This window comes from Neodiprion virginianus, chromosome 1 (genome assembly GCF_021901495.1).
Source record: "Neodiprion virginianus isolate iyNeoVirg1 chromosome 1, iyNeoVirg1.1, whole genome shotgun sequence".
NCBI classification, from domain to species: Eukaryota; Metazoa; Arthropoda; class Insecta; order Hymenoptera; family Diprionidae; genus Neodiprion; species Neodiprion virginianus.
The window spans coordinates 9,141,868-9,151,999 of NC_060877.1; the positions used below are offsets into that span (position 1 = coordinate 9,141,868).

Consider the following 10,132-nt stretch of genomic DNA (forward strand, 5'->3'; position numbering starts at 1 on the left):
AACACTAAAAATGGAAATCGAAACAAGATGAAATTTTAACCTTTCGATAAATAAAAGTATTTTTCGAAAAAATTAACTCCCAAAAATGACCGTTGACCAATCAACCAAAACGAATATCAAATAGGCTTAAACCCAATTCGCATCATCCATTTTCTTCACCCATTGTCTTAATTATCCACAAAATAATGCCAATGAGACAAAATCGTGTGTGAAAATTCCAAACGGTTGTTGGTTTCAACTCGCAGCTATCCCTTATCAGCCTTGACAAAAAAAAAAAAAAACCGACAAAAGCAGACAATGCATGACTGTAAATCATTAGCGTGTTTAGGAAAATACCACTCTTGAGCAAAGAAGACATACACGCACACATACGCGAAGTGTATAATGACACACGATAACGTCAACGAATCATATCTTTCACAGTAAACTACAGTAGCTCTTTCGTTCCGGAATAACTGAACAATACGCAGCTGGCTTCGCTCCGTCCCACAGGTATTTGACAAAATTATTATACAATGTTTTTCGGGTCTGAAAAATTACGTACAAGCCTGGTGAACACGTTTCAATCGGTTTTTATATCACTGACAGTGTCGTTCTAAGGTAAAAATCATTTATCCGGTATCGTCGAGTCGAGATTTTTCATCTACACCGTTTTTTCCGTTGGATAAAAATTCGAATTTCGAGTCTCGCTCCGAACACGTTTCAACCGGTTTTCGCATCACTGGCAGTAACGGTCGAGGGTAAAAATCGTTTATCCGATATCCTCAGAATCAAGATTTTTGATCCGGACCATTTCGTCCGTTGGATAAAAATTCGAATTTCGAATCTCGGTTCGAACACGTTTCGAACGGGTTTCGGATCAGTGACAGTAACGGTCGAGGGTAAAAATCGTTTGTCCGATATCCTCAGAATCAAGATTTTTGATCCGGACCATTTCGTCCGTTGGATAAAAATTCGAATTTCGAATCTCGGTTCGAACACGTTTCGAACGGGTTTCGGATCAGTGACAGTAACGGTCGAGGGTAAAAATCGTTTATCCGATATCCTCAGAATCAAGATTTTTGATCCGGACCATTTTGTCCGTTGGATAAAAATTCGAATTTCAAATCTCGGTTCGTTGGCGCCGCGCTCCAAGTCGGTAATCGAGGGATCGATTCTCGAACAAGTAAAAAGACAGTCGATGATCGGACGTTGCCATCGATTCGGCGAGTAGCGAGTCAGCGACCGTCTGCTGTCAAGTGTCAATTCGTGTCAGTTCAGTCTACTGCAATATTTGCCCGTTATGCAGAACTCGGCTTGAACGGGAACAGCGTAGTAATCAAAAGAATAATATTCTATCCGGTTTGAGACTGGCGCTCGCTTAAATTGCATCTAATTTCGCCTTACACGGACACGCGCAAATACGCGCACAACGTAATTCCACCTTACTTCGGTCAAAGAAGACGTTATTTGCACGCATTTAAGAAGGGACGTACGAAGAAAAGAAACATCTTCAATCAATCATTATTTCAGCTCCGTAAAAAACTGAGCGGTTGATAAATCTCATCGCAGAAGATGTGCGGTGGTTTTACATGTTCGAAAAATGCACTAACGGCGCTAAATGTTCTTTATATCGTGAGTATAAATAATTAAATTTTACCATATATACATAGTAACTAATCTCACCTCCCATAATATTCGCAAATCATAAATTAATTTTTCTCTTTGCCTCATTGATTATTCATTCATATATTGCTACTTTCTCCTAGAGTCGTCGTATATATTCGGATCATTCGAAAAAAACAAAAAACTTCTCCACTCGTTTTCTTCTTTCAGGTCGTAGCCTTCATCCTTATCGGCGTAGCTGTCTATGGCAGAGCCTCTGCGCTCGTTACAAATCTTCCTATAATCGGAGGTATTTTAGCCTGCGGAGTGATACTTTTTCTCATATCTATACTCGGCCTAATTGGAGCGATAAAACACCATCAAGTACTGCTGTTCTTTGTATCCTTTTTTACACCGCAACTCGTTATCGCCTGCCGGTCAATCGCAATCAGTTGCCCTTCAACCTCCCAAGTTCGACCCAAGAGTCGATCTCTATATAAAAGCGTTTCATTGAAAAGGATCTCTGGCTGTTTTTAACACAATTGTCAGGGATGTTTGAATGTTGGCTAGCATTAGAGAAATATTTTTTGCAGTTTTGAAATATGTGCTTTTTACCTTTACCAAAACTCTTAAACTTTCGAAAAAAAAAGTTAACAAACGTGCATGAAACTCGAGGCAGCATTTCACACTTCCGTTTGAGGAAGATCACGTTTACTCGCAAACTTTTGACTATTCATGTCTCACATAAAGTACCTGGGCAAATTTGGAGGAGAAAATTATTGTTCAAACTTGAATTCAGAAAGAGGAGTTTAATAACAATATGCTCCACTATCTTTATGCCTTAGGATGTTCAGAAATGGTAAATAACAAGGCGAAATAAATGTGTGTGGTTAACGATAAAAACTAAGCGTCATTGATAAAAATAAAGCCAGATTTTGTTTCAATTGACGCAAATTTTAATATGAATAAACGTATGCAAATGGTAAATAAGATTTGTATTGTGTTTTCTTTATCTCAATTTGCTAAAAAATTCAATACCGAAATGTTCGTAAGCTGGTCTCCTTAACTCATCGACAAATAGTACATGGTAATTTTGTTCCTGCTATTCCTGATCCAATTCAGCATTGCCTGCGCCTGTCTTGCCGTAAATCCTGAACAACAAGAACAACTTGCCGAGGAGGTAAAAAAAAACAAATTTGATTCTTTCATATCTTGCGTCGAATATTCTTTTAGACGTACGATTATGTCTTTGCGCTAAACGAATTTAAATCCAATTCTATAGTATTACCACTTTTATTTAGGGATGGAAGCGAGTAAATAACGAGCTGAAAATGAAAGTTCAAAACACGTTCAGTTGCTGCGGGTTCGAGGGTTCAAAGTTGACCGGCACGCCTTCTATGGATCACCCTACCTGTGTTATCGTAAATGTTAGTACCACTTTTTTTACATACATTTGTTTCTTTCTCTCTATTCTAACAAACGACAAATATTCTACCGATAAATGATACATACTCACTGTGTTTTGCTACTCTAATCTTAGGAAGTTTGCTGCGAATCGAAAGCACAGCCATGCGAGTGCGAGCCGTGTATGCAAAAGCTACAATCAACGATCGACTATGCTTTTAAACTATGTGGTGGAATCGGACTATTTTTCAGTTTCACAGAGGTAAGTCGAATGAAAGAGATGTGAACGAATTAGCGGAAAAATCTGGGATTTTGACCTATGCCTGGGATTTATAAATAAACCTTAATTTGTAAAGCTAAATACAATTTATTCGATCGATATGATGCGTGTTTGAATGACAAATTAACAGTGAATATTTGAGATATAAATCAATTTTCCAAGAAATTTATCCAAATTTAAATTTTATACTAAATGCAGCCAGTTCATGTTAAAAAAGATTTCTTCCAGTATTTGTAACGGTTCTTCTTAACGACGCTCGTCATATCTTGAAACTAACACGTACATGCCTATTACAGTTTGTTGGTGTTTGGTTGACCGTACGCTACAGGAACCAGAAAGACCCAAGAGCTAATCCTAGTGCTTTCCTCTAGTCTAACACCATCGCCATGTCCCCTGTGTCCTCATATGAACCTCCTAACAGATGGTGGGTGGCTTTTAACACTGGATATGGTATTTTCACACATTCCCTCACTAGTCACGAGCAGTTATAAAAGTTGTCTATCAAGGTTCGCGGTTGATTACTCCTCGTATCTCATTGCCGAAATTGCAGTGAAACAACCGTTATTCCTTTTTTCCAACAAACTCATCCATGATTCGCAACTTTTATTGACTGCGAATTTTCCATCTCTGACATTTCAATTTAACGTACAAGTTTATTGTCTTATCGATACGTCTTTTCTTTAATGTTCCCTGTGTGCGTCGTCTATCGGTTCAATTTCCAGGGGTTAGTTACAGGGAAAGATTCTGCTGAAAACATTAGCATTCCTAACATTGAACCAATTCCGAGAAGAAGGAAGATACCTTTTAACCTCAAGAAATTGAACACGAGTGTAACTATAATGAATACTTGAGTGATGATTGCATGAAATTTTATGAATAATCTGTGTACATGTTGTAGATGTGTTGTACATGTTGGCAAGTATCTTTTGTACTGAACACTTAATGTTTTTGCTTTTGTTGTGTTGTTTAATTTCTCGTCCATAATTCTCAGTCATGTCTGGTGGGTTTGGCTTAGATTTCAATATATTTCATAGGTGATTGCAGCATTCTTGGCTAGACGTTATAGAAACCAATTGGACCCAGATGAAAAGGCTGCGCGAGCTGTTTTTCCTCGTCAAAACTATCTTTACTGATTCCGAAAAATTTGACGAAGAGCCAAACTTTGGAAGTCTCTAAAAAGACCAATTTGACTTGTTCTAGGATCATTTGAACATTAAATTAAGTCTCATCGAGAATACTCGTAAATTGTTTTATTACAGAAATAAATAGAAAAAAAATCACAAAAAGAAAACCGTAAAACAAACGGTATAAAAAAAAAAAAAGAAAGCAAAAAAATAGATCTGTACTTCGACGTTGTTCCTGGAACTAATGTAACTAACTATCCTCAACTGTCAGAAATCCTGAATAGCCAAAGATCAAATTCTCATCGTTCATAGAACAGTGCAGCAACGAACTGTTTACTATCAAAGATACATTAATACCATTGATATTTTGCTCATTCGTGGTAGTAACTGCAGGTTTTCGTTTTAAAAAATTAACATTCCATAACTAGTACAACTGCAAAGTCAGCGCTATCTACACCTATCTTTTAGAAAGATTCATAACTGCTCAACAGTGTGAAATTACTTTCAACGATTACCGAAATCTTTCTTCTTTCTCATAATCCAGTAATAAACATGTCCAAATCGGTGAGGGGGACATAATAGATGAAATGTGTGCTCTAGTCAGCCACTACGACACTATCATAGCAAGCCTCAATGCGCCTTGTAGTATTTAGCATAAAACAGTTTAATGTTTAGATATTAACCTTTAAGAATCTCCCGGGAGAGGTACCCTTTTACAAAAATCGTTTCTGCAGAGTTTACTTCTACAGAGATTGTCTCTGTAAAAAAATGATTTAAATAAGTTTGGAATCATTCGTCCGGAAACTAAATTTAAATGATTTGTGACATCTTAAAGAATAGAATAAGTTTGGTCATATTCGAAACCACAACACACAATCCCCTGATATGAACGCGGAAAAGACGAATGCATCACCCCGAGAGCTAGAATAAGTTAGGCTTCGCCTTCCGTGGAAACGATTTCTGCAAAAACGACGCCCTCTCAATCTCCCATATCTACCGAGATATCTTTATTCTTGCTGCGTACTAGACAGGCAGACAGAGCTAATTATCGCCAGAATTCCGCACGAGCTTCAATTTCAAATTTTATGTATATCTATTGTTAAGCGTAAATATTGGAACAAAAAATTATTTTACTTGATTCCGTATTTGTTAGAGAGATTGCCATCCTTTTCCGTCAAATTTACGGCCCTTGTTTAGAGTTTACTTCAAAAATATGTGTACCTTTCAGAATAAATATATATATATATATATATATATATGAATATTGAATATATATAAATTGGCTATTCGTCTGTTGTGCGAATGCCAATTCGGAAGTAGTATTTCATAATACTGTAATTATATAAATCGTTTAAATTAATCATTCCGCCATATTCGTATATTATCGAGGAAATCAAAATTTCCAACAACCAAAACCTTCTTCCCTTGATGTGATTTTTGTTTATTCGAATTTTTACCATTCAATGTTATCTTTAGGTTCTAACTATTCTTTAATTTTCTTAGATTTAGGGGATATTAATACCATGTGAATGTTGTATATCTTTGCAAGATCGTACATCCTATTTCAATGGCTATCAAGCCGATAATATTATACCTAATCAAATTTTCCAACCGTCGAAAATACCCGTGTATTTATTGTATTTTTTATTTTTTTTTTTTTTTTTCAATTTACACAATCTATCTTGGAGACCATTAATTATTCCATTTTGATTCATGTTGATGAAAATCGAATATGTTTCATTATAATTTGAAATCTATAAGAATAAATAAATTTCTATTTCGCGTTTACAACAGCTTAGTTATACCATTTACATATACAATATACAATACGTAATATTTGCCTACAGTTTGTCTATGCAGATACGGTATCAGGCTTCCGCACTTATTGTTAGATTCAGAGATTGTAGAGTTCGTACATATACGAAATTCAAGACTTAAAAAATCTAATTCCATTGAGTCCTATCATATCAATCAAAATGTGGCTCAAAGCGATATTTTTGAAGAAAAAAAAAGAAAAAAAAGACAACAACCGATGAATATTACGTAAAACAAGCTCGTATTATTATAGTGTAATTACATGTTATCTTAGAATCACGTGGGTACATTTACTCGGCGGTTTTCATAGTTTGATGTATGATGAAAATTTCCTGTGATCATTAAATCGTGATATACTTGGTTTTCGAGCCGAATAGACAAACTGTAATTTGAAATATCTATGTACACATACGTGTTATGCATAAGCCAGACGCAAACTATAAGTAAGTGAAATGTATTCAATTGTAGAAATATATACGTAGTCCTGTTACTGTAACCTCAGCAATCAAAATAAATAAGTAGTTCAGTACGTATCACATTTAACCATATACGTTCACGTTACCCACATCATGCAAAGTGGTGTGTATTATCCAATTCCTGACACAGCGCTCCGCAAACTGCAGTTACGAAAAAGAAATAAAAAATAAAAATAAATAGTAACGATAACAGATAACAACGCTATAGAAACGAAACTAAAAATTAAACCAACTCATTTCTGCGATACAAACTCTTGGCAAATATATTTCTTGAATTCCCCGTTTCTTCCGACTTCAAACCTGAACCTTCTTCCATATGTATATACATGTATGTAAATATTTTTTTTTCAACTGTCGTGTGTAGTAAAAATTTCAAGCAGAGGATAATTATATCAATTATACCAATGAAGAATAAAATAGACGCTCTTTAATTATTTTTTACAATACTTCGTTGCGTGGTGTTTAATTTACAGAAATAAAAAATAATGTTGCATGTTCCAGAAAAAAAAAACAAAACAAACTATAATAAATCATACATTATTCTTAACTTCCGGACAGAAAATTGAGTATATTATACGCTCGTACAGGTACGTGCGTCGGATTTCCGTCTTGCAGACATAAATCATGACTCGACGTATATTGCATATCGATTCGCATATACGTCGTCTGATCATTCTTCCGCCGTGAAAATCTTAGATCGTTAATAATAAGACGGATGACCCTTGTAGTATTTCGAGGCTTCCGAATGTCCGAGAATGGAGGCTCTGTCATTACCGCCAACCTCGCCATACTGCCCGTTATTTCCGTAGTAAACTTGATTCCCATAAGCCAGTTTGTCCCCGTTCTCCTTCTCGGATTTCACCCCCTTGTCGTAATGGCCCTTGTGCCCGTGTCCTCCCTCGTTGTACTTCTCGTCCTGGTACCCACCGCTGTAGTAATTATTCCCTTGGTCTCCAAAGGCGCCACGGGTTCCTCCGTAGTCGTAATGATCACCCTCGTCGTTTGCAACGTCGTAGAAGGTTGTCGTTTTCCCATTCTCGTCCTTGTGGTGGGAAGTCTCGAACCCATTTGTTGCGTGTCCCTTCTTGTGCCCAGTTGCCGCCTTGTCTTCGGCCCCTTTGCTACCTGCGAGAAGTTTTTTGCTTTCCCTTTTCTTTTTTCTTCCGTTCAAATTTCACATTTTTTCTCACGGCTACCGAAACGGAACTTATCAAAAGGTTTATTCATCGGTATGGAGCATGTATACAATTGAAAGGATCACTTCGTGCAACTAGAAAAACTACGGCAGAGATACAAAACTGTTGCAGATTTTCAATGGGTAATATTGACCGTGTGAAAACTACATTGCGGATTTGATTTGAATAGACCAAAAAAAAAAATGTAGTATATTTTATCTTCACACAGTCTGTAACTCGGTGAAATAATGAATTTAAAATTATTATATCAAATTCCGGATCAAACTGTATTTAAAAAAAAAAAAACATGTCATTCTATTGGAAACTTTCAATATTGAAATTTCACGTTTATTACCGATAAATATATGTCATGAGCTTAGAAATTAGTTTTAAAACGAACATTCTTACAAAATCGTAACATATGTTACAGATAATTTTCGATCAAAAAGGTTGAAATTATGAAAAAACATCCCTTCTCTAAGAAATTATTGATGTAATGTTGAAATGTTGTATTAATTGAATAGTGAAACTAGCTAGATTGTTCCAGATAGATTCATTCTATCCATTACGAGTACCGTAAATTTTGTTAGTGCATACTGCAGTCACCTCTCGTTATGAGTCTGGTCTACTCTATCATCCATGATTCCAGAGTACCAATTGGTTTTGACTAATAAAGTGTAATAATTCGTAAAATCGAAAAAAACCTGTTCAAACAAGTCTTTCAACTGCAAACCTTAACAAAGAAATAAATTTATAATTTTTCATAAATGCATCTCGATTCATCGTGAATAATACCGCATGAAAGTAACGCCGGGAAACAGTGTGTTGTGTTGATATGCGGTCGAATATCGAGGGTATTCATTACCGAAACCGGAATACTGTTTTTGAGTGGGTGAAGCTTTCGAGCCAAAGTTGGAATAGCCGATCTTACGTCGCGAGAAACCCGCCCGATGTATTTTTGGCAGAATAATATGACTAAAAGGACGAAAGCCCGCGAATACTCCTCCGTAAATTTTCCCCGTCTCACCTTTCTGTTCATAATGACTTCCGCCCCCGAACGACTTCTTGTCCACGTATCCAGACGTTACGCCACCGGCGTCAGTGTAGTAACCAGAGCTACCCTTGGCGTCCTTGGCGGCCAACTGACCGGCCGAAAGGCCTTCAGCCAGCCGACTACTGGCCTGACCCTTGTGCCCCTTCTCGTTCTGGTAAGCGCCGTTGTTCACGGACTCTCCGCCCTTGGAAAAATCGCTTTTTTCTAGTCCACCGCCGTAGCCACCGTAGCCTCGGCCATGGCCACCATAGCCACCAAAGCCACCATAGCCTCCACCGCCATAGCCACCATAGCCGCCATAGCCTCCACCACCGTAGCCACCATAGCCTCCACCTCCACCACCATAGCCGCCGTATCCCAGGCTTCCTCCGTCGTAGCCGCCGTAGCCAACAAGATCAACGATTCCGGCATTCGTGCCGCCGAGATCACTGATGTCAGATCCAACGTCGCCGTAGCTGGATGAGAAGGACCTGGTCCCGCCGAGTCCAGATCCGTACCCTAGATGGCCGGCGTTAAGCCCCAGAGAACCGGAACCTATTCCACCAAGACCACTTCCGAAGCCAAGACGACTTCCGATGCCGGGGCCTATTCCGCCGAACGAACCACCGTAACCACCAATCCCGTATCCGATACTACCAGAACCCCCGATTATCTCGTCAGACGTCGCAGTGGATCGCACTCCTCGAAGAAACACCGTCAGAATCAGGATGGCGCGAATCGACGCACCCCCGATTGAAATCATCTTTTGATTAATGGGTTATACGGTTATCGCTACCGACGCTGTCCTTTGATCACTAATTATAGTTTCTGGTCTAGGGATCCTGTTACCCGCTTCCAATTATACGAGCACCTCTTGAGTCTCCGGATTACACTGATAATCGCTCTCCTCGCAGGAGGTCTATTTATACATCAGGTGGGGTCGGCTGGTAATTTAGTCAACCGCGACACCTCGGTTTAGGGTAGGGTGAAGGTGGTGAGGAACGTTCTTGACGCACTTCAGCCATGTTCTTGTAGGCTGCGATACGGTGTATACAGGCACACATGCACACCTTGGTGCGGCGGGGTTTTATCGTTTAACTATATTTTGAGGCCCCGTGACAGAACGGATGCACTGAGTTATCTACGGTTTGTTATACCCGCCTACATATGCTATTTGTGCAGCAAGTGTACAGTCACCCGATAGTATGCAAGTACCGACACGGAACGCGCATCGAATCGAT

The 10,132-nt window shown here is 38.4% G+C and overlaps 2 protein-coding genes across 5 annotated transcripts; one reads left to right on the top strand and one right to left on the bottom strand.

Moving 5' to 3' along the window:
- Positions 1-392: 392 nt before the first annotated feature.
- LOC124299316 (tetraspanin-31-A) lies at positions 393-6,750 on the top strand. 4 transcript variants are annotated; one of them, XM_046752468.1, is made up of 7 exons: positions 393-492; positions 1,513-1,614; positions 1,816-1,983; positions 2,666-2,764; positions 2,886-3,011; positions 3,125-3,250; positions 4,303-6,750. In XM_046752468.1, the coding sequence occupies exons 2-7, from the start codon at positions 1,555-1,557 to the stop codon at positions 4,399-4,401; spliced, it is 678 nt and encodes a 225-aa protein (XP_046608424.1). In that variant the 5' UTR covers positions 393-492; positions 1,513-1,554; the 3' UTR covers positions 4,402-6,750. The 4 variants fall into 4 exon arrangements, with proteins under 4 accessions (XP_046608424.1, XP_046608444.1, XP_046608434.1 ...); XM_046752488.1 differs by lacking the exons at positions 393-492; positions 4,303-6,750 and adding exons at positions 3,565-3,692; positions 3,998-4,282 and having other exon boundaries at positions 1,202-1,614; XM_046752478.1 differs by lacking the exon at positions 393-492 and adding an exon at positions 3,565-3,692 and having other exon boundaries at positions 1,203-1,614.
- On the bottom strand, positions 6,059-10,042 carry LOC124299308 (keratin, type I cytoskeletal 9-like). The gene is made up of 2 exons (XM_046752447.1): positions 8,886-10,042; positions 6,059-7,808 (listed from the first exon to the last, which is right to left on the bottom strand). Exons 1-2 carry the CDS (start codon positions 9,652-9,654, stop codon positions 7,384-7,386), a joined length of 1,194 nt encoding a protein of 397 aa, XP_046608403.1. The 5' UTR covers positions 9,655-10,042; the 3' UTR covers positions 6,059-7,383.
- Positions 10,043-10,132: the final 90 nt, after the last annotated feature.